The following is a 22,863-nucleotide window of genomic DNA, read 5'->3' on the forward strand; positions in this document are numbered from 1 at the left end:
AGCGCCTCCGTCAGACCCTCTCCATTCTTCTCTTTGACGTTAATTTAAGAAACATATAATATCAATCAAATATCTTTGAAATATCTTTTTCATGAAAATTTTCTATAATATATTTTTACAAATTATTTCTGCGATTATTCTCACATTTGCATACTTATTACGATATTGCGTGAAATAATGATGTATGTAAAATTCATCCAAAAAAGATTTTTCTCGACGTCTACGCCTATGTGCGTCGTATAAGCAAAGGCGACGCCGGACCACGTGTTATGGACAATTTAAAATAACCTCCAAGCTCCAAAGCAAGTGTGTCGCATGTTTTTTACGCCGGTATTTTACTATTTAAGCAATAAGAAATGACAAGTAACTGCGATTTAATAAAGACGATCGAGGATGATCAGGAGATGCCGGATTATTCGGAGAATTCGGACGAGGAGGACGATGTAAGATGAAACAGAAACTCGCATCAAAATAATGCTAGCTATGTTAAAAACATTTTATTTTTGCTTCATAGAATATTATTTGTCGTTTTTTTCTCGAATTTATCTCTTTTTCTCAGACATTTTATTTAATTTTTTTTTTCTGTACTCTGCTAGTATCAACCACGAAAGCAGAAGAAAAAAGAAAGTAAGGACTTTGACAGTAGCTTCCAATTTACTGCGGCTGAACACAATTTGGATCCTTGGAATGACCTGAGCAAGTACATTAAACGTAAACCAAACACAAAATTAGATGATAAAATAAAAAGAATCAGGAAGGAACATAAGCAGGTATGTGGTATCATTATCTACACCGTTTGAAAATTATAATGGTGTTAATAAATTTTAATATTTTATAAAATATTTATTGTTGTTAAAATTAATGAATACAAAATTTATGAAAAAGAATTAACTATTATATGATTATTAGGCTGGGACGGAGGATGATCCTGTTAAAATTGAACCAGATCAGGATGATCTGGAAACAGATCAGGATGATGATACAATTTCTTTATCAGAAGATGAGCTTAAAAAGGGTAAAGATTTTTAATTTTATTTATTCAATATAACAAAAATAAATTTATAGACATTATGATTTTAGTAGGTTTTATATTAGTATACACATACTCCTACATAACAGGACATATAGATTTATTTTTTACATTGTTTATACATTATATAGTTTTGAAAAATAATAAATAAATATTTTAATTAATTATAGATACCTTTAAAATCAAGAAAAAGAAAGGTAAAACAAAAAATTTTAAAAAAGATGATGAAACTGTCAATTTTGAGGAATATGTAGATTCTCAAACATATGCTACGTTTTATCAAATGAACTTGTCTAGGCCTTTGTTAAAGGTATGTAGTATTATTAATTACTTAGTAAAATAGTTTTACTAGTTAATTAAGTAAGAATTTATATGTAATAAAATTTACCAAAAGTGTATGTTACAGATTTATCACTAATTGTTTATTGATAATATTGATTATTGATTGATTTCTTAAATTTCTAGGCTATAACAACAATGAATTTTGTACATCCAACTCCCATACAAGCTGCTACCATTCCTGTAGCTTTAATGGGTCGTGATATCTGTGGCTGTGCAGCAACAGGCACAGGGAAAACTGCGGCCTATATGCTTCCTACTTTGGAAAGATTATTGTATAGGCCGTTGGATGGTCCCGCTATTTCGCGCGTTCTCGTGCTTGTACCTACCAGAGAGCTGGGAGTGCAAGTTTATCAAGTGACGAAACAATTAGCTCAATTTACAACAATAGAGGTTGGTTTATCTGTCGGTGGATTGGATGTGAAAATACAGGTAAATTATTTCGTCTTCTATACATTTTTAAATATAAATTATTAAACGAAATAAAAATTTGATACAAAATGTCTTTTATAATTTATAATATATTTTAATTATTTACTGTAAATTATCTTTTATATAAATTGGTAAAATCGAATATGCTTCATAAATTTTTATATATGAAGGAAGGTGTACTGAGAAAAAATCCAGACATTGTAATAGCAACACCTGGGAGATTAATCGATCATTTAAGAAATGCTCCAACTTTTTCCTTGGACAGTATTGAAGTATTAATTCTTGATGAAGCTGATAGGTAAAATAATTATATGAATGTCTTTATAATATAATATTGATATTAATTGATTACACATAGCAATAATCATATTTAACTATTTTTTTGTTTTTAATTTAAGAATGTTAGACGAATATTTTGCTGAACAAATGAAATATATTGTGAAACAATGCTCAAGAACCAGACAGACTATCCTCTTCTCTGCTACTATGACTGAAGAAGTTAAAGATTTAGCTGCAGTATCTCTTGACAAACCTATTAAAATATTCGTGGATAGCAATCAAGATGTAGCTTTCAACCTACGTCAAGAATTTATTCGGTAAATAAATTATTTGTAATTATTATTTCTTATACATTACTTTTACTTATCGAATAAATACAATTTAGTATACGTAAGGAAAGAGAAGGAGATCGTGAAGCAATTTTAGCAGCGCTAGTTTGCCGAACTTTCCACGATCATACTATGGTTTTCGTGCAAACAAAAAAACAAGCTCACAGATTACACATTTTGCTGGGATTATTAGGTGTGAAAGTAAGTAAATCATTAAGTAAGAAATAACAATTAGTACAAAAAAGCAGAGAATCATGTAATAAAGGATGTAATATTAATTTATAATTTTTTTTCATATTCAACAAGGTTGGAGAACTTCACGGTAATCTTACACAACCACAACGATTGGAAAATCTTCGGAAATTCAAAGACGAGGAAATTGACATCTTGTTAGCAACTGATGTTGCCGCAAGAGGTTTAGATATAAGTGGCGTAAAAACTGTGATTAATTTCGTAATGCCTGCTACTCTTCAACATTATATACACAGGTATGAGATAAAATTTCCAATGTTTTGTTTACATGTAATGAAAATTATGTTTGTAATTATTAGAGTGGGGAGAACTGCAAGAGCAGGACGTGGTGGTGTTTCTGTATCGTTAGCTGGAGAACAGGAACGTTCTTTGGTAAAAGAAGTTATTAAGCAAGCAAAAAATCCAGTCAAAAATAGGATAATACCTCCTGACATAATAGAAAAATATAATAAGAAATTACAATCCTTGGAACCAGATGTGGAAAAGATTCTGCAAGAAGAAAAGAGTGAAAAAGAACTAGCTAAAGTAGAGAAGGAGGCTAATCGCATTGAAAAGTTACTTAAGGTTGAAGATGACAAGGATAAGAGAAGTTGGTTTCAATCTAAAAAGGAGAGAAGGAAAGAAAAAGGTAACACATCAACAAATTTTAATGTAATACTTTGCTATACTTCAATAAAGAACAATTAAAAGAACTATAGAATTGTAGCAATATGCCATCGTGAACTACTCTTTATTTATTTTCAGACAATTTTCGACTAACCAAGAAACAAAGCAAAAGTAAAAAGTATGAGAAAGAGCCTTCTAATATAGTACAAGAAAAAAAGAAGAAACCACAAAATGAGCTGAAGAAAGATACAGCTGAGGATAGAGCTAGGAAAGAATTAGAAAAAATAGCCGCCTATCAAGCGCGATTAGCAAAAAAAAGTAACAGGCAGAAGAAGATTAGGACAGTTATGGATGAAAGTAATCGTAATATTGCTAGAAAAGGTATAATTTCGTATCTTTATATATCAAGGAATAGAATATGAAATTATTAAATCAATATTTTTTATTATGTTAGGATCATTGAAACGACCAAGATCATCATTCGCCGCTGATTTAACGGACACTAGCAAGAAAGGTGTTAAAAGAATGCGATACGAGTACGTTTTTGAATTGTTTTTAAATCAAAATCTATAATATATAATATAAAACGATAATTTCTCTCTCGTTTTAGGGCAAACGTTAAGAAAAAGCAGAATACGTTTAAAACGCAACAGAAAAATAAATTTACTGCAAAAGGAAAAGGCCAAAAGAAATCTTTTAAAAAACGTTAATTTTGTAATATATAATTGAACGATTAAACACACATGCAACGTGTTACTTGATTTGTTTTATTACAGAACCATTACAATACGCCATGTCTCACAGATTGACAGATGAATAGCACTGATTAATTAATTGTTTAATCAGATTATGTATTTTTTTTCGTAATAATCTATTTGAAAAAAATTGCAGTACTATGCAGAAAAATGAACGTATACTTATAAAAATATTTCCATCATATCAATGCCAATCAGTATAGTATCTATAAAGATATTTGCTAACACAGATAATACAATGTATCTAGTAAGAAACCTGATATTTTATATATAAAAAGAGAAATATTGATAAGAGAAAAAATATTTTCATAAATTTGGAAAATTTTGGTGCATTGTACTGTAATTTCTATGAAAAGGTAATAAGTATATGTTAATTCTACAATATTTATAAGATTTCAATCATCCATCACCATTCATAAATTCTATGCACAATTTTCATTCATGTTTTTAAATTTAAGATAGTTAAGTGCTTAAGTTTAATTATAATATTGGAAACTTAAATCTTTAAAATCTAGGCCCACTTTATTCAAAAACTTCACTCAAAAATTCATACCACTAAAAATCTTTCATCTTTCGAATATTTAATAAATAAAATTGAAACGCGTTTATCTTCTCTTCACACACACATATATAAATTGCAAAAATTGCATACACATTAAAATAAATTAAGGTATAACGCAATAATCTTCTGCAATAATTTTAATTTTATGTTTATTTATAAATACAAAAGTTGAAGGTTTTCACAAGTTTTCGCAATATTTTTTTTTTTTCATTGTTACACATAGATCATACTTAATGTGTATCAATCATAATAATCGCGATTAAAGTGTGGCCATAATTATATTAAAAACCAACAACTTTGGATCACAAAGCCAATAGACACACAATTTCTTATCTAGTATGCATCGTTTATGCAACAAAACTTATAGTATTTTCCTTTGCTGTTTATAAAGTGCCGATTTAATTGTATGTATGAATGCACGTGTGTGTGTGTGTGTGTGTGTGTGTGTGTGTGTGTGTGTGTGTGTGTCGTGTGTATAACATATTTGGGTATATTTCTCTTTAGAAAGTAAGTTTTCATTTTATTCATTTATTAATAAAGTATGTTGACAATATTGTTTTATATATACTTGTTTATTTAAACCGATGCTATTTTTCAACAAAATATCTTGTGATATCATTTATTAGACGTTCGCGAAATAGAGATACAAAAAACATTGATGCATAGTGCAAAGATGAATAATGGTCACATACTAAGAACTTCGATCCAAGAAAATTTCATTATAAAATTTACAAAAAATTTTCATTCTGGCTATGTATGGGCCGTTTGAAGAAAAATTTTTTGTTACAATTGTTACTATCATAAATTACTTAATACGTTTTATCATTCAGTAAAAATAACAAGAAATACAAATATGTAATATTATTTGTTGTCAACAAAATAAACATTTACGGAGCCATATATATTTATGAAGAATTCGTTCTATTTCTTTTTTTCTTTTTTGTTCACACAAGTTGCAAGTCGAGAGAACTCTTTGCATTATAAGCTTGACGTCACTGTCATAATCTTAATATCTCTTACACTCTAGAAATACACGAACGACTTAGGTTTATTAATTGTTATACATAACCAAAATATTCTGTTTCTAATTTGTAAAGTATCTTTTAGATTCTTTAATTTTCTTATCATCATGTTCTTTAAATCTCTCCCCATCCCAATGTTCCCCTCGGGTATAGTCCGATCACTGAATTATTTGTTTACTTTATCTGATTCCCTTAATGCCCTCTTCGCGGGTGGTTCTTCAATCTAAAACATGAAAAATAAATGAACATTTTGCATTAAAGAATTCATGAAAATAGAATAGAATTTACCTCTTCTTCTAAACCAGGAAGCTGAATCCTGGTTTCTGATGCTTCTGCAGGCTGCAAATAAATTTATCTAAATATATTTTATCAAATACATCTTTTACTTAACACTAGCATATTTATGAAAAATGTATTTTTAACAAAAGCTAAAAATGCTTTTCTTAGACAATCTTATTGTAACAGTACGTTTAAGTTACCTGTGCATCAATACATTCCATTTCTCCAACTTGCAGCTTGAAATCACAATTATACATATTCGAAGAATAAAATTTGTGACATTGCAATTACAATTATTTTATTAATATTACCGTAAAATAATTCATAGAAATGTGTATTATTGTTTATATGTGTAAACTCCAACTTTAAATTAAATACACTTAGAAATATTCGGAAACAATTGAAAATTGTTCTAAGAAATCAATCTTACCCTTGCATCTGTCTCATTAGGTCCAATGCCTACTTCCTTCTGTTTGGATTTAGTCTTGCGTTGTGGTCTCTCATTGACCGTATGTGTATTGTGGAATGATCCCTTTCCTTTTGGATTTGTCATGTTTATTTGTAATTCTGCGGGTAAGTAATTCTTTTCATTGTGCAATGTTTCGTCCGATCGTTTAAAATACATCGCGGGAATTCGTGTCTCGCTCGGAAACTCTTTCATGTCGAAATTGGTAGTCCTGGTGTATATTACATTCATTGCCAAGTCACAAACAGCCCATAATTTCTGTATATGACAAAAATAAAAATTGGTTCAATCGTGTAAATGATTACTCAAAATGAGCGAAATTTAATTTGAATAATAATTACATAATTTGTTTCGTTGTCCTCGGGTTTCAATGCGTCTTTGTGACATTTCATACGTTCTACGAGATTTTTGTAAAATCCATAGCAATAATATTCGTTCTTCATGATGAGAGGCTCCAAGATGAACCAAAGACATTGTTGAATGACTTTCAATTGGGTCACCATTATATGACTCGTGAATTCTGGGTCATGCGCGAGAATAGGTACGGCAAAAACTAACATGTAATCTGGTAGAATATGGGGTAGTTGATCTAAAAAGTATAAAGTAACGAAATTTTTAATTCGACAAAATAGGTAAAACACTAAAGTAAAAATTAAGCCATAGTTGTTACTATGCCTTACTATTTATTCTCTTACCCATAGCCCGCTCAACAGTACCCAGTGAAAGAGTTTTCACATAATCCCTTCTTTTATTTATGTCTGTCTGCATATACGTCTTCAATACACACTTTAATCTCTTGTCCTGTTCTTTACCAGCCAGAGCATAATATCCCATGAAATCCAATGGTAAACATTTGTTTGGAATTCCTCTTCCAAGACCCTTGTGCAGTTTACCACCAAAAGCTTCTCTAACTTGAGAAACTTCATCCTGAAATCATATGATAAAATAAATTATTAATTATAACTGAAAATTGTTTTTTTATTATATCAAACATAAGAACAGATTCGCGCGCTGAACGTACCACCATGAGTTGTGAAAGATTATAAAATTGTTCTGCAGTGAATTGATCGCCAACGCCTTTCTGTTCGCAAATTTTCAACATCGAACAACCCGCTTGTAATCGCAACCAGCTCATTTCAGCTTTGCTCAAACGTCCCTGTGATAACAAATCACCCTTGTTGACCATAAAAGCATTCAGCATTCTAAATGTCTTTTGTGCTGACAATACATCAGTCTTCAATCCTAATAGCCAACGCGCCATGCACTTCAAGCCTTCCAATCTGCATCGTGTCTCTTCTGGTAATTGATCCTCTCTACACCAATCTCCTTCGATAGCCTCAGAGGTTTGTTCACTGCTCTCTTTCACTAGTAATTCTTTAACTATCTGTAGAAGTAAAGATCACAACGTGTACAATAAAACACTAAAATAAAAATTTTATTGAAATTGTTAACATTACAACTTTATCGCACTTACTTTTCTGGACACCATATTTTTTATTTGTACTTGATATTTGTCTGGCAAATTGTACGCTATATGACCTAATGTAACTATAGACGTCCTATAATATTCCGACGTCGGCGTCAGCGTGTTCTTAATTCTTTCGATAATCTCAGGGAAAATAGTGTCGTGAATATTAGTCATGTTGACGAATAAACATCTCACAGCTTGCTTTGCCTGCTTTGGCGTCCCCGTCTCAGCGAAATTCTTGCATATCGGCACCATAAGATTCATGATATCCGGCGCTACGTCACATAATGGTTTATATTTTCCCAGGAACGTAAAAATGGAGAGAACTAATGGTGCAACCATTTCGTCCTCTAGTTCAAGTAAATTGACCAATTGCATCAAAATATCATTATGGAGGAAATGTGGACCAAATACGAATGACAGCATCTGAAATATTTCAGGTAATGTACATTTGTGTTTTTAGTAAAAAAATTTATAAACTTTTGATGTATAGAAAAATTATATAATTAACATAATGTACATTTATTTTTATTTTTAAAATAAATTATCGACTTACCACTAAGAGTCTCAATCCTTTCTCCCCAGCATTATTTGGATTAAGACCAACTTCTTCTATTACATTCCCTCCTTTCAAACAGTCTAAGACGTATCCGATCAAGACCTAATATACGCATACACACATATACGATTATTAATTCTTCATAAACAATAAAATAAAATAAAATAGATCTTAAAAGACGGGATGCCTACCCGAATTGCTTCTTCATCAATCATGACAGAGCTTACTCTTTCAAGCAGCATTTTAATTGTATTATAATATAGATTGGTCATAACAGGTTGTCCTAATTTCTTAAGAACCTTGGTTATTGTATCAGCGCATTCTTTGCAGGAGACATTTGGTTGTACAATCGTTTCCATTTCCTGTAACAATCTGTTGTCTTTTTTCATATGACCGCTAAACTTTTGAAGAAACTCCTGTACTTTCATAGGATCTGGCAGAAAGCGCGATATTTGATGAACCTTCGTCATTAGCTCATTTTTCGCATCTGGTTTTTTTACAATGTCAAGCCATTCAACTACTGCCCTTCGTACCCTATAAATATACAAATTTGTATTAGAACCCAGGCATCTTTGTGGAGTTTATAAGTTGAAATAATCAATACATAACATACGCAAGTTGATGCTTCTGAAGTTCCACAAACGCTTTAGAAGCATGATCGTCAATTGTACCTAAGAGATGGTACAATTTCTTCATTCTCTCTTCAGCTGGTAACTGATAAGGTACTAGGCACGTATTAAGCAATCTTTCCACCAGCAATCTGTCTTCCATACCCGCCATGTAATAACCATGCAATATCTTATCTTTAATCCAGATAACTGCTTTCTTTGTGGCTTGCGGCACGTCGGCATCGTTTAAATGTTTTTTGTAGATCATAGCTAAGCCAGACATCGCCTCTTTCCGTATTTTAAACTAAAAAGATGATTACTAGTAAGTTCAAATCGTAAATCTACGTATAAAATTTAAAAATTTAACCTATTATTTCTAATTTTTCTTTAATTTTTTAAAAAATATTAAAGAAATATTTTGAAAAGATGTTAGATACACAGAGAAGATAAGATAAAGATGTCATAAATAGTAGTGTAGAAAAGAATGAATTAAAAAAGCTTTAATATTTTACTTTTTTATCCAAAGTCCTTTCTTTAACAAATTCGAGTAGATCTTCACTGTCCGATACAACTTCAAAGTCTCGTCTGGCAGTCGTCACTATAGCCATAACGACTTCGTAACGGACGCTCTCATCGGCGTCATGTTGTCTCAGTTTTAAGGTATCTGTGATATCCTTTCTCAATTCAGGATGATTTAGCAAGAAATGCATCGAATACTGCACACATTTAATACGAATAGACACACTGATATCGTTAAAACGTCCCAAAAACGCCCTCCATAACTGCGTATGCTGTGTGGCTAATTGCGAGCCTTTTTCAGAGAACATTCTCGCCAGCAACGCCACGGCACCCAATCTCTCGCTTTCAGAGGAGGATTTCAATTTACATTCTAGTTGCGGGAGGACGGATAACAAGACACTCGGGCATATATGATTTAACTCGTAAATCAGATCGTATACTTTCTTGCAAATTTGCAAGCTTTTCTCCTCCTTGCCCAATATCAAGACATGATTGAAAAACTGTAAAACATTATAAATTAATTTTAGACTTATTTGAACCAATGTAGACTAACTTTAATATATTGGTTTAACTTGCTTTCTTTTTCTAATTCTAAGAAGTAAAAAAAATAATTAAACTGAGATTAAAGTTAATCTACATTGGCGTACATGATTATTATAAAATATCTCTAAAAATCGACTTCATCTTTTCACAAATTCATCTTTTGACAAAATTTTTTATGTTTTCATTACTTACCGCTTGAATGTATGGTTCTAATGTATCACTACATTTGATTACAAGCTCTTTAGCAAGCGCATATGCGTTCTTCTTCTGCGTTTTGTTCGGTTCTACAATATTCATGAGTATGATATCCAGAAGTTCATTACTGACAATGTCTGATTCGGTAATAAGTGGGCACAAAACATCTAGCATGAAGCTCTTAACTTTTCCAGAGTGTTCATCACTAAAAATACATTATATTAATCATATCACATTACAGAATCTTAAAAAAATAAATTTTCTCTCTTTATCTTCAGATATACTCACTTGACAATTCTGAACATGAGAGAAAATAATGCACAGAATATCTCTTGGCAATCCTCTAGTTCGAAGCACATGTTAAATGATTTAACATAAGCTAAATTTTCAAGTAGATAAAAGTACCTCTTAAAAGCAGGATCTTTAGGATCTTTTAAGCCTGCCAGTTGTTTAATAAGAAACAGGAATATTGTTTTGACCTAAAAAGTTATATTAAAAGTATTTTTAATAAACTGCTCATTCAAATATTCATAACCTTTGTCAAGTTAATTAATTCATGTAATAAATTGTTTGATGAATTGTAAAGATTACAGCACAAATATTCACCTGATCGGCATCTTTGTAAGGAGCCTCTGGTGCATAAACTCTTAAAACATCAGCAATGCAACAAGCAATTAGAAGTTGTACATCTTTGCTCTGATGCATCAGGAAGTGTTCCTCTGCCAAATGCAATGCCAGCGGTATATATTGCTGGTACATTCCCTCGTCTTGTCCCATAGCTTGCAGCGTGTGTGCCAATGTCTACATATTTGTTACATCTTAGTTTTATGATTTGTAATAATATATTAGCTGTATTCGGAAGGAAAACCAGCTTTGTAACTATTGTAAAATCCTTTAATTTATGAATTTATACATTTAGAAGAGAAACTAAAGGCAAGAACCAATCGCATTAAGAAATTTACAACTGTGGCAAAGCTGCTTTAGCTGCTGAACATAGCCATTGTTTCTTACAGTATACAGTAAAGCATCCCTCTGATTGTACCTTGAGTCTCCTAATCAGCTCGTCCGGACCTAAATCTTCAGTGACCGATCTACACCCTTGCGGGTATATTATTTCAGACATGATGGCTATTTAGTGTACCAACTCAATATAACCAAGTACTTTATCTTTAATGTATTCTAGAACACAGTCCAAATTCTGTAATGTAATAATATTTATCTATGTAAGGTTCTATAAAATATAGTTTGAGGTTTAAAAAGATATACAATACCCCTTCCCCCTGGGACATAATTGACATATTTTTAATGATTTGTTTTTCTTGCAAGGTCTGTGGTAATTAATATTACTTATATCTTATCTCATATATACATTATAGTATCTTGTTGTCAGAAAACACAACAAAATGAATAACATTTGAAGAAGAAATAAGCCTCCTTAATTTGCAATTTATATGAAACTATGAGAACTTATAAAATGCTTTAAATTTTCTACATGTAGTCAACAAGAACACACAATGTATTTATGTATATCCTAGCGTGTGATATAAAACTCAATATTAATGTTTAAAATGCTAATATCATATTTTTTAAAAATAATATAAGTTTAAAAAGATAGTATAGTTAAGTCTCTCTCACGCATACACATATACATACACACACATCCTAATATATTTTAAAACAATAATGTCAACACGAGAATGATCCAAACACTAGATTAGCTTAATTTGTGAGAACTGGAAGCCCTTTAGATAGGACACTTGGTAACATATTTCACGAAGGACGCCAGGACGGCGGTTTATCTCAATTCGCGAACAGGCGGTTGGAACGTGAGCAGGATAAAACCAGGAATTGCTCGAATGTTATATCGGTACGTCGACGGGCGTACTAATTAACGGAACTAACGAACAACTGATCGGAGCCCGTGACGGGTTTCGAGGTTAGGTGCGTTCGCGGTGCACGTATACAAGCCACGACGTAAACAAGATTCTCACGTAACGGGGACTCTTTCGCGGTGAGGTGCTGACGGGGCCGGGAACGCCGTCGTGGCGGGAAAGGGGTACGAGCGACGCCGACGTGGTCGTACGTTACCTGGAGATATGCATAGGCGCCGCAGGGCCTGTGACACTCGCAGTATCAATAAAGCGGACGTACGTCGCGACGATGAGCCGCCGCAGCCGCGCGCGCGGTGGATCGCCTTTCACAGAGGTTGCACTCGCGCTCGGGCTTCACGAAGAGCCGCAAAGTGCTCGAACCGCCTTGGTTCTTAACTAAGTGCGTGTATACCACCCGCGATGTGATTCGCGCGACTTTCCGTGAACACTTAGCATGGTCGGCAGCACGACCGGAGGAGCGTCAGCGGAAGGAAAAGACTTCGGTACCTGGTTCGTACGCGGTTAAGCGTGCCGAGGGACGCGACAGCGCGATTCGATCGCCTTGAAGTTCGCCGATTACGGCGGCGCGATTGCGATGCGTCGCTACATCACCGACCCGCCGCGCCCTGCGATTCCATTGGTGGGCGCCACCACGCGAAGTTGCCGCCGCTCGCATGCGATGTATCGAACGCCACGCGTCCGTGACGATGGAAATCGGCCGCGAGATTTCCGCAGCGAGATCTCGCACACGGCAAGAGAAAATTGACCAATCGCATTTGAACAAATCGGCCAAATGATTGATGCCATTGGTAAATTCTCATCCCGTCCGAAAATTTCGGACGATTTTTAGCATCATTGTGGGACGAGCATTTAGATGCGCGTTCTCATGAACCGCGACGCCGTTCACGCTCAATGGTCCGCGGCGGCCAATAGGGCGATGTTTTCCTTGCGATGCATTTCCGCGGTGACCAATCGGTCTGCGGACATAATTCCGTTCGAAAATTGTTATACTTTATATACTTTATTTAAATTAATTTAGTATAGTTATTTAGTAAGATTTTGATTTAATAATATAAATTTTAAAACAAGATAATAAAAATTACTATGTTTATATTAGCATCAAATGTTCTTCTTTCCCTTCGATCCTTTCAATTTTTCCACTGCTCCTCCTTCACCTCCGTTCCCTTGTCATAACTTGTCGGCGATATATGTAAACAGTATAACCTTCCGTATATTCCGAAATGATCCATAAAAATCAGTAGAGATGTCAACGCAGCAGCGACCGTCAATCGCGGCTTCCCATTCTGCGACGTAAATTTCACCGGATCACGTCAGGTGTATCGGCGATAATTCTCGGGCAGCTATGGAAATTGTGCGGAGTCTCGTTGGTTACAATCTGAAATCACTTCTCAAGGCGCCCGTGACACGCCTGCAACACGTGCGATGCATCAGGTACACATACATAATGAACGAAACGAATTGCAGATCATTAGGTGCTCCGAATAATCCTATGTTATGATATTATAACTACAAAAAGAGGGGAGTCCTCCAACGAGGTTCCACTATGCGACACCGATTATTGTAGATCAAAGTTTTTTCTTTGTTCCATTTATATAGACAAAATAATCTTGGAAAAAAGAACAAAAAGAAGATTTCTAGAATCTGTTAATGTAAACAATTTGCATTGTTGAAACTTCATATCTATTTATTACATCTATATTAAATCAGAATCAGAGATCAAGCAAGGAACGTAAACAAGTATGAATAAACTTTCATTGATAGTGCAGTAGCAAGAACAAATTCAAATTTTACATAAATAAATATTTCTTATCAATATACTAAATGAGAAGACTTTATCATGTTTGTTCATGAAATTATTTTGTTAGTTTGGATTCATATAATTTGGGTTTTAAATGTACCTTTATAAATTATATAACAATATGCTATTATTATGCATATGTATTATAAGTTAAATATGGTATTTGTAAAAACAGTATCTAATTGTGCAATAATGATTGTGCGATAAATGTCTTTGCAGATTGGCAGAGGTTGGCAAACTGGAAACACCAAAGTTACAAGGAAATTACGAGACAGGTCAATTGATTTTACATAGAGTTTTTGGTTACCGAGGTGTGATTTTATTTCCATGGCTGGCAAGAGTGTATGAAAGAAAACCATATAATGAGAAGAATGAGTATGTACAGTTATTTATAGTTGTACAAATAAATTTATTTCTTTTGTATATACGTATACAAATAATCTGTGTAATTGCAGAAAGAATAACAGCGATTTTAACAATGTCAGCGAGAAGGAAGTAAAAGGCGAGACACACACATTTTATCAAGTTTTGATTGATCAACGCGATTGTCCTTACATAGTCTGTAACATCCCAACTATCTTAACTGTTTTATTACAATGATTAACACGCATATAATATTTTTTATATATTATCTATAGCGTGCTCAGACAGAGGCAGTTACTTTCCTAGGCAATCATGAGAGCAGTCGCAGCTTGTACGCTATTCCAGGATTAGATTATGTTGCTCACGAGGATGTCCTGCCATATACTACAAATGAGAAAGCAGCGCTGCAACACGAATTGTTTGATAAATTTTTGACCTACCATTCGGACAAGGAACCATGCTTTGTGGCACAGGAAACTCTTCGCACATGGCAGAAAAAGAATCATCCATGGCTTGAGTTATCGGATGTACATAAAGAAACGACTGAGGATATTCGTATCACTGTTATACCGTTTTACATGGGTTGCAGGGAGAGTCAGACCACTTCTGTATACTGGGTGAGTCGAATGTTTCATTTCATTTTAGGAAACAGACTGGGACTTGAGTTAAGCCTTTATTACATCTTCCGCTTTACAGTGGCGTTATTGCATCCGACTAGAAAACTTGGGTGAATTAAGCGTGCAATTGCGCGAAAGGCACTGGAGAATATTCAGCTTATCGGGTACATTGGAGACTGTTAGAGGAAGAGGCGTAGTTGGTCAAGAACCAGTGCTGTCGAAAGCTTTACCTGCTTTTCAATATAGTAGTCATGTGAGTTTGCAAGCTCCTAGTGGTCACATGTGGTAAGCGCAATTAACTAATGTTTTTCAACAGGGAGAATGGTTTATTTACTTAATTGTGCTCAATGACACTCTGTTTCAGGGGAACGTTTAGGATGGAAAGGGAAGATGGATATGCGTTCGATTGTCGAATACCGCCGTTCTCTTTAGAATCGAAAGCAGAGCCGTCCTCGCCTAACGCAGAAATATGATTCTTTAAAGAAAGATATTGATACTTATAAGTGATGATTAGGTAGATAAAGCTATAACAATTGTTAGACGACGATAATATAATATCTTCATATAATTGACATTGATCCAGGCGTGAGTCTTGTGATAGTTTTTGAAACTAACTTTCGTAGTTTTAATTAAATTATAATGTATAGACTTTCTTCCGAAACAATCCGCAATCTCCCATGTAAGAGGATATTCTCTGATTATCCATTTTCTAACACGATTTAATATTAATGAAATTTAACAATATAAAAATGTAATGTAAAAAAAATCAATTCTTGATGTGTAATGAAAATGTAAATAGAGAGAATACTCAAAGTAAGTTTTGCAATTTTATTACATAAAATCACTTGTTTCAAAAGGAATTGAAAACTTTAAAATATTAAATAAAAAATAAATATCTGAAAACGCCAAGAAGATTTCAGAAAACAATAAAATTCATAAAAGAATTTTTTAAATATAGTTACATTTTATCGCGCGTTTAAAATCAGTTTTGTTTCAAAAAGTTTAAAAACTCCAAAATGATTCGATCTTTTTAAAAATTTAATATCATGAAAAACTTTAGAACACACGCACACAATGAAGTTGAAAGAAAATTTTATTTTAATTTCATCGCGCGCCTAACATGTTTATTTATCTCGCGGATACGTCAGCCGGGGAAGACACTCTCTCGGGGGGGAGTCTTACGTAACTTATTTGAAAAGATCCCCCGGAACGAAAAATCACACACGGATCGCGCGCGTTTCGGCCGGCCGATACGGAGAGCGCACAAAGAAGTAAGAGCGAACGAGACAGAGCTACGTAGATCTTGCTTTGTCTATCGATCACGGGATAAAAGCGAGAGGTTGCGGCGTTTCCATAAACGCAAGCCGAACGCAGCGCGAACGCGCAGTTGGAGCGCACAGCGCGATCATCGGACTTTTCTCTGGCTGTTCTTGGCGTCGTTTGGGTTTCATTCGCGCTCGCTGTAACTCCGTTGTCTCCGTTACGATGGTTACTTGTAAGTTATACTTGACGTGCACGATATATTCGTAAATTGAAAGAACAGAGCGAGATGAAAGTGCTCGGCGCGCAGAGGCGACCTGGGCCCGCACGAAAGACCTCCAAATTAGACCCAATAGAATCGATACGCTACGGATGTAACTGACCAGCCTTAACCTTTCTGAACATGCCCGATTTTTTCTTTCGTGGCAAGCCACACCCTCGGGCGCTATTAATAATTGCAAAATAGGTCGTTATCGCGTCGGATCGCGCGAATCTTCATTCGTGGTATCTTCATCTTTCGGATATAAATGTTTACCAACGCGACGACAATGATAACGCGTTTTTTTCTCCTCCCGCAGTTGACGCGGCTGACGATGCAGTTTCAGATCGAGAAGCTCAGATAAATCGAGAGCTTTTAACTGAATGTTCCTTTTTTTTCTTTTCTACAGGTCCACTAACTCCCGAAGTTCTCGATCAGCTACGTGCTAAATTCTATGCCGACAGCCGCAACGTGTTGGCGCAGAATGTTTGCACGAAGACGAACCCTATCGAGGCATGTGCCTCGAGGAAGATCCTGGAGGAGACCCACCACGTCTTCACCCATAAGATCGAGACTGAGGGTAAACCCGTAACTAACCAAAAAAATTCCGGAAGGTGCTGGCTGTTTGCCATTCTAAACGTTATGAGAACTAGCTTCATGAAACAGCATAATCTAGACGAGTTTGAGTTTAGCCAAGCTTATCTGTTCTTCTGGGATAAGGTATGTACATTTATTTTTATACATTTTTATTGTATAAATTTGTTGTACATATATCTTCATATTTTCGAAACAGCTTGCATGTCTGAGACTTGTGTTTCAGTAAAATAACAGATTAAAAATATATTTTTAATATATTTAATAAATGTCAAATTTTAAATATTTAAACTGAAAAAACAAACTTTCAATATTAATCTATTTAATTTATTTAATAAATCTATTTAATAAATATTGTAAAAATGTTCTATATATAAGATCAAATAAGTCTTTCTATATATAAGATGAAATTGTAAGTTTGTTTTTTAATAGTTTAAAATACTGTCTTTATACATTATAAAACATAATTATTTATTAAATATTAAAACAAAGACAAATGTTTATAAGCGCTGTGAGCACCAAACTAAACACAGCCTTAGTCGATACATTTCTTAAATGTTTATTTAATGGAAAGGTTTGGGTTGTGTATACTCTAATATTATCATAGCTATATTTTCTTTTGCAGGTAGAACGTTGCAATTATTTCCTACATAACATCGTGAACACCGCGAAACGCGGCGAACCGGTCGAGGGTCGTTTGGTTAACTTCTTGCTGACTGATCCTACCTGTGACGGTGGCCAGTGGGACATGATTGTGAATCTGATAACCAGACACGGCGTTGTGCCGAAAACGTGCTTCCCGGAGTCGTACAGCTGCGAGTCCAGCGTTCGCATGAATAGCCTGCTGAAGAGCAAGCTGAGGGAATACGCCAAGTCTCTGAGGGACATGATCGACAATGGCGCGTCCGATGACGAGCTGAAGACACGAATAGGCGAGCAAATGACGGTGATCTACCGGATAATAGGTATCTGCTTGGGCGTACCTTCGGAGAAGATTACATGGGAATACTATGACAAGTCGAAGAATTACAACTGTGTGGGTCCGATCACACCGTTGGAGTTCTACGAGAACTACGTGAAGCCTTATTACAATGTGAACGACAAAGTATGTCTGGTAACCGATCCCCGACCAGGCAATCCCTATGGGAAACTATACACCGTGGATTGCCTAGGAAATGTCGTAAATGGGAAAACGACTCGCTACAATAATCAGCCAGTGGAATTGCTGATGAAACTATGCGCCGAGAGTATCAAACATAACGAGCCTGTTTGGTTCGGTTGCGACGTTAACAAGAGATTAATAGACAAACACGGTATCCACGATATAAAAGCTTATAATTTTGAACTGATGTTTGGCACCGACATTCACGTCGGGCTTTCTAAGGCCGATAGACTACTTTATGGAGATTCTATGATGGTACACGCAATGGCATTTACAGCTGTTTCAATAGACGTGAGTGTTTTCGAAATAATTTTTATACCCAAAATAATTTGAACAATATTTATCAGTAATTTGTCTAACATGAATATTATTCTATTTCAGCGAGAAGGCAAAATTAAGAAGTTCCGGATAGAGAATTCGTGGGGCGAGGATCACGGGCAGAAGGGTTACCAGGTCGTGACGACCGAGTGGTTCGCCGATTTCGTCTTCGAGGCGGTCGTAGATAAAAAATACGTACCTGCGGACGTGTTGGCCGTATTCAGTCAGGAACCTATTGTCTTACCAGCCTGGGACCCCATGGGCACGCTCGCTCATTGATGTTAAAGTGATTTAACTAAATGCAATGGCAAGCCGATTATTTTACAGGCGAGGAGGATTTTCAAATATAACGAGAAACAAAGTATTTAATAAAAAAAAAAAAATTTCGGGGGCAATGATTGTACAAAACATACCAATATTTTATACCTTACACAAGAGAATGCAGCAGTATTGATAAGTGGCTTTGTCGTTTTCATATGAATTGTAAGTCCATTTTGTTTATTACAGTGTACGAGGGCAATGTTTAAGTTCTATCATCAAGACTGAATGTATGAGTTACCATATTTGTGAAATCGCGAAATAAATATCATCGTTTTACGCGTGCGTAAAAACTGCAGTTTCTGATCGTTTATGCAACGTATTAACGAAAACTGAGAGAATGTGTTATGTTGGCATCGCTTACTTTATTTTAAAGCGCGTTCTCGAAGAGTGCAAGTTGTCAATGTTCGGCCCTATTGTGCATTCTATCTTTAGCGTTCTTTTTAGACGTAAAACAAGAATAGAATGATGTAATAGCAAATGTTGATAGCGTTCACTCCTTAAACACATCTTTATAGGCAATAATGTATCAGTTTTAAATATAAGAGGTTTTTTAATTCATTGATGGATTAATTGCATTGTATGCAAATACCAGCTTATTCTGTAAATTTATATTATGAATAATTAAATGGTGGTTGTTTTGACATTTGATTTTTAACACGCGCATTTTTAAAAAACTAAATCTCATACAAACAAAAATAAATAGACTGTGCAAGCAAATTTATCTATGATTTAACCAATTTTCGTTATTTAAGTGCAGTAATGTAGTGATATAGCATAGAGGTGCTCGTATTTCTGTGCATATTATGATTTTAAAATTTATATGCACACACATTAAAGGATAAAGCAATAGAGAGATGATACAATATGAAGGATACAGGATAAAGCAATAGATAGATATGTAAAATTTAATAAAGACTTGCCGATATGATTAAAAGTATTTGCTCAATATAAACTGTTTTAAATTTATTACTGCCTATTATCTTATCGCTTGTGTGTGTACGTAAATCTCGAATTTGTTTCAATCAATAAAAGGTAATGTTTAAGAAATTCTAAAATTGCAGCAAATGTTTGCAAATATAATATATTGTCAACAGTTTGCTTATATAAAAACGCAGAAAGTAGATTTCCTAAACTTTCAAAGATATATGTAAAGTTTTTAATGACAGGGACTTCTTTTTCTGTCTGTATTGCTTGTAATTATATTGTAATTTGACCCATACACCCTGACACATGTTCTGGAGACGAACGTCATTTTCTCTGAGCGCAAACTTGTAAATTTTTCGTATCATATACTTTGGTGTAGCAAAGTGGCCACGTTGAATGAGACTTAAGGCAGCGTACAATCTACAACGGGCAACGAGGAGAGGATTATTGAGGCGCATTGCCAACTCAAACTGCTTCACTGAGATTTTGCCTGCCATTGTAGCCTGCGCACAAAATACACCAGATTAAACAAACGTATATTTTATAAGTCAATGGAAGAATGCCAGATATAAAACTTACACAGTGTTCAAATTCTTCTCCCAAAGCAGAAAACGCTCCTCCAAGCGTGGACAACCAAGACATAGCGTGATCAGCTTCTTGCCTCTCTACAACCATTTGCATTAATTTTTCGCTCCTAAGAAAGGATAAATGTGAAAGACTAACAGTTAGAATTGTATTATATAAGATTATTGCAAAAACTTGCCATTTGTGATCCAAGAATTGCCTTCTTGGTGCTCGCAATCTTACAAGTATTAACTGCGAATGTTCTACAATGGATGGTCTGTTATGTGCTAACTGAAAATGTTCCAATACCCTCATGGCACTTTTACGATAGACATATGATTCTGACAGCATCGCAATGTATGCTGAGACGAGGTAAGAACAAAGTCCCTTTTTACAGAGACGAATCGGTTTTACAAATTTACATATACAAATCTCATTGTCATCTTCTAGAAATTGCGCAGATGGTTCACTGTGTTCCGCATTTCTAAATACACTGTGTAATTTGACAATGACATCATCAAAAATTATACGGTCTCTATATACAATAAATCGCACACGACTATTCATCTTTTATTTATCTCAATTAACGAAATCCCAAATTTGAAGATTACACTAGGTACACTTCTCTGATGTCTATTAATCGAGTTCATTGATAAACATGTGCATTGACAGATGTGTATCTGTAGTTCTTCTTCTCTTTTTGATTCCCCAATTGAATATCCAGCTCATGCATCTGTAGTTTTGCGATTAATTAGATATTTCGAATCCAAAAAGATCATCTAAAATCGAGTTTTGCGAGCAAATTCGAACTCGAACGTGTAAATTCCATTGGCAATTACAGTTCGTCATGTCAATGCATAGCGATATATGCGTCCATGGACAAACGAACGTAACGTAACACCAAATTTCCCTAGTCAGAAAAAAACACCTGAGAGGAACAGCCATTAGCCTTCCTAGAATTTGAAATTGATACTGCATATAGCACATATGCGATGTAATATATGTGATAAATATTTATAAACATTTATTATTATTTAGTTTTTTAAAAGTGGATTATATAAATACATATATTTTATATATATTTTTGATATTATCAAAAATCTTTGTAATTTTCAGTTTAAGATTACAAAAATATTTTTGAAATGTTTTGATAAAATTTAATTCATATTATAAATTATTACAAATATTTTATAAATTTCTTATAAATTTTGTATACTAGCGGCATAACTAAAAATACTCCCGACGAAATTGCAGTATACTGAATAAAAGATTCATTTATATTTTTATAATATAAATATACATGTTTTATATCTATTATATTTGATGTTAGCTAGGTGGTAACTACAGATTTATTCCACGTATAGTAACAATCACGCAATCCTCGAAATTACAGAAATGCAAGGATACTATTATGCATAAAGGACATTGCAATGATACTTATATAATCACGAGGTCAAACGTGAAGCCGAATCATATAGCCGATCGTAGCAAATAAAAAATTATATATAAAGGATGACAAAATTAAATTCAACATTCTATTTACGAGATTCAACAAAGCTTCGAAATGAAGATGATCTATGTGTTTGTCCTTTTAATTGTGACTGCGGACGTTTTCGCACTTTCCACCGAAGGTATAATATAGAATAAAATCTAAAATTGTTGACATGTAAAGAATATAAAATCGTATTATATACACAATTTATTCTCAATTACAAAAATCTTGTGCTTGTAACAATTATTAATGTTTTTCATTTGTATTTTAAATAAAGATGAGCTCCAGGAGTCGCTGCTGACAAATAAAAACGAATCCTTACAATTGACGCCTGTCGAAGAACATCATCGTGAGCGTAGAGTCGTCTGTGATCTTCTTAGTGGTTTCGGTGTTAATCACAGTGTTTGCGCTGCTTACTGTATTTACAGAGGGTTTAAAGGAGGATATTGTACCGAAACTGGTACTTGTGAATGTCGCATGTAAGAATTCTAATTCGAATAATTACGTTTATCTTTTTCTCCTATATTTTTGATTGTTCTAGTTTAGTAAAATAGTTATAATCACTTCTGTTATTCTTTCTTTATATTAATTTACGCTCTCCTACTCTTTAATTTATGTTCCGACTTTTTTACTTTCGTCGGGGAATTTATAATTATAATAATTAAAACAAAAATGGAAATCATAATAATACACTTAATATCAAATAATTTTTATTAACTTTAATTTAATAATCCTTACATTTTCTTTTATTATTTTTAGGGAGTAAAAATATGGCCAATTTCGATAATATATCGTACGTTTTTTTGATATAAGAAGACTACTGGATTAGAATTTTGATTCAATTATTGACATAATATTAAGCAGAACTAAAGGATATGATAGGATATATTTATTATGTAGGGTATATTTATCATAAAATTAAGTAATTTGTGGCATATAAAATAACATAATATTAATAATAAATTAATATGTTATTCAGCAGATATAATTATGGATAATATTCCGAATGAGATCTTAATAATTAAGAATAATTAGACATAAAAAAAAACAAATAAA

At 33.9% G+C, this 22,863-nt stretch overlaps 6 protein-coding genes across 7 annotated transcripts; 4 read left to right on the top strand and 2 right to left on the bottom strand.

The window, feature by feature from the left end:
• Window positions 1–217: 217 nt before the first annotated feature.
• LOC105829472 (probable ATP-dependent RNA helicase DDX27) lies at window positions 218–4,023 on the top strand. The gene is made up of 13 exons (XM_012668334.3): window positions 218–443; window positions 597–770; window positions 910–1,015; window positions 1,201–1,340; window positions 1,496–1,801; window positions 1,972–2,099; window positions 2,200–2,397; window positions 2,466–2,610; window positions 2,716–2,897; window positions 2,961–3,289; window positions 3,406–3,648; window positions 3,722–3,803; window positions 3,878–4,023. The coding sequence occupies exons 1-13, from the start codon at window positions 357–359 to the stop codon at window positions 3,975–3,977; spliced, it is 2,220 nt and encodes a 739-aa protein (XP_012523788.1). The 5' UTR covers window positions 218–356; the 3' UTR covers window positions 3,978–4,023.
• A 685-nt stretch (window positions 4,024–4,708) lies between these two features.
• LOC105829471 (sister chromatid cohesion protein PDS5 homolog B-A) lies at window positions 4,709–12,701 on the bottom strand. Of its 2 annotated transcripts, XM_012668331.3 has the most exons (17): window positions 12,332–12,700; window positions 11,286–11,441; window positions 10,850–11,044; window positions 10,532–10,722; window positions 10,241–10,448; window positions 9,499–10,005; window positions 8,992–9,290; window positions 8,570–8,912; window positions 8,376–8,480; window positions 7,826–8,245; window positions 7,373–7,735; window positions 7,047–7,278; window positions 6,693–6,940; window positions 6,316–6,609; window positions 6,086–6,121; window positions 5,895–5,945; window positions 4,709–5,829 (listed from the first exon to the last, which is right to left on the bottom strand). In XM_012668331.3, exons 2-17 carry the CDS (start codon window positions 11,364–11,366, stop codon window positions 5,773–5,775), a joined length of 3,630 nt encoding a protein of 1,209 aa, XP_012523785.1. In that variant the 5' UTR covers window positions 11,367–11,441; window positions 12,332–12,700; the 3' UTR covers window positions 4,709–5,772. The 2 variants fall into 2 exon arrangements, with proteins under 2 accessions (XP_012523785.1, XP_036149941.1); XM_036294048.1 differs by lacking the exon at window positions 6,086–6,121 and having other exon boundaries at window positions 12,332–12,701.
• Window positions 12,702–13,292: 591 nt separating this feature from the next.
• Window positions 13,293–15,730, top strand: LOC105829477 (polymerase delta-interacting protein 2). Its single transcript, XM_012668339.3, has 6 exons — window positions 13,293–13,566; window positions 14,153–14,308; window positions 14,389–14,491; window positions 14,572–14,913; window positions 14,993–15,198; window positions 15,278–15,730. Exons 1-6 carry the CDS (start codon window positions 13,478–13,480, stop codon window positions 15,384–15,386), a joined length of 1,005 nt encoding a protein of 334 aa, XP_012523793.1. The 5' UTR covers window positions 13,293–13,477; the 3' UTR covers window positions 15,387–15,730.
• Window positions 15,731–15,976: 246 nt separating this feature from the next.
• Window positions 15,977–19,541, top strand: LOC105829475 (bleomycin hydrolase). The gene is made up of 4 exons (XM_012668337.3): window positions 15,977–16,408; window positions 16,842–17,152; window positions 17,652–18,479; window positions 18,570–19,541. Exons 1-4 carry the CDS (start codon window positions 16,399–16,401, stop codon window positions 18,783–18,785), a joined length of 1,365 nt encoding a protein of 454 aa, XP_012523791.1. The 5' UTR covers window positions 15,977–16,398; the 3' UTR covers window positions 18,786–19,541.
• Window positions 19,542–19,892: 351 nt separating this feature from the next.
• Window positions 19,893–20,882, bottom strand: LOC105829476 (uncharacterized protein F58A4.6). Its single transcript, XM_012668338.2, has 3 exons — window positions 20,515–20,882; window positions 20,331–20,445; window positions 19,893–20,254 (listed from the first exon to the last, which is right to left on the bottom strand). The coding sequence occupies exons 1-3, from the start codon at window positions 20,880–20,882 to the stop codon at window positions 19,955–19,957; spliced, it is 783 nt and encodes a 260-aa protein (XP_012523792.1). The 3' UTR covers window positions 19,893–19,954.
• Window positions 20,883–21,530: 648 nt separating this feature from the next.
• LOC105829474 (defensin) lies at window positions 21,531–22,788 on the top strand. Its single transcript, XM_036294052.1, has 3 exons — window positions 21,531–21,946; window positions 22,085–22,286; window positions 22,567–22,788. The coding sequence occupies exons 1-3, from the start codon at window positions 21,880–21,882 to the stop codon at window positions 22,571–22,573; spliced, it is 276 nt and encodes a 91-aa protein (XP_036149945.1). The 5' UTR covers window positions 21,531–21,879; the 3' UTR covers window positions 22,574–22,788.
• The last annotated feature ends 75 nt before the right edge of the window (window positions 22,789–22,863 follow it).

This window comes from Monomorium pharaonis, chromosome 11, assembly GCF_013373865.1.
Source record: "Monomorium pharaonis isolate MP-MQ-018 chromosome 11, ASM1337386v2, whole genome shotgun sequence".
NCBI lineage: Eukaryota > Metazoa > Arthropoda > Insecta > Hymenoptera > Formicidae > Monomorium > Monomorium pharaonis.

Coding starts and splice junctions, on each gene's coding strand:
- LOC105829475 (XM_012668337.3), top strand. Junction 17,153..17,651: donor ATCTGTTCTTCTGGGATAAG/GTATGTACATTT, acceptor TTTCTTTTGCAG/GTAGAACGTTGCAATTATTT. Junction 18,480..18,569: donor TTACAGCTGTTTCAATAGAC/GTGAGTGTTTTC, acceptor ATTCTATTTCAG/CGAGAAGGCAAAATTAAGAA.
- LOC105829477 (XM_012668339.3), top strand. CDS start 13,478: ATGGAAATTGTGCGGAGTCTCGTTGGTTACAATCTGAAATCACTTCTC. Junction 14,492..14,571: donor AACGCGATTGTCCTTACATA/GTCTGTAACATC, acceptor TATTATCTATAG/CGTGCTCAGACAGAGGCAGT. Junction 15,199..15,277: donor GCTCCTAGTGGTCACATGTG/GTAAGCGCAATT, acceptor ACTCTGTTTCAG/GGGAACGTTTAGGATGGAAA.
- LOC105829471 (XM_012668331.3), bottom strand. CDS start 11,366: ATGTCTGAAATAATATACCCGCAAGGGTGTAGATCGGTCACTGAAGAT. Junction 6,122..6,315: donor CTAATGAGACAGATGCAAGG/GTAAGATTGATT, acceptor TGTGATTTCAAG/CTGCAAGTTGGAGAAATGGA. Junction 5,946..6,085: donor TGGAATGTATTGATGCACAG/GTAACTTAAACG, acceptor ATTTATTTGCAG/CCTGCAGAAGCATCAGAAAC.
- LOC105829476 (XM_012668338.2), bottom strand. CDS start 20,882: ATGAATAGTCGTGTGCGATTTATTGTATATAGAGACCGTATAATTTTT. Junction 20,446..20,514: donor CAATTCTTGGATCACAAATG/GCAAGTTTTTGC, acceptor ATCCTTTCTTAG/GAGCGAAAAATTAATGCAAA. Junction 20,255..20,330: donor GAGAAGAATTTGAACACTGT/GTAAGTTTTATA, acceptor TTTTGTGCGCAG/GCTACAATGGCAGGCAAAAT.
- LOC105829474 (XM_036294052.1), top strand. CDS start 21,880: ATGAAGATGATCTATGTGTTTGTCCTTTTAATTGTGACTGCGGACGTT. Junction 21,947..22,084: donor TTTCGCACTTTCCACCGAAG/GTATAATATAGA, acceptor TTTTAAATAAAG/ATGAGCTCCAGGAGTCGCTG.
- LOC105829472 (XM_012668334.3), top strand. CDS start 357: ATGACAAGTAACTGCGATTTAATAAAGACGATCGAGGATGATCAGGAG. Junction 1,341..1,495: donor TGTCTAGGCCTTTGTTAAAG/GTATGTAGTATT, acceptor TTAAATTTCTAG/GCTATAACAACAATGAATTT. Junction 2,898..2,960: donor CTTCAACATTATATACACAG/GTATGAGATAAA, acceptor TGTAATTATTAG/AGTGGGGAGAACTGCAAGAG.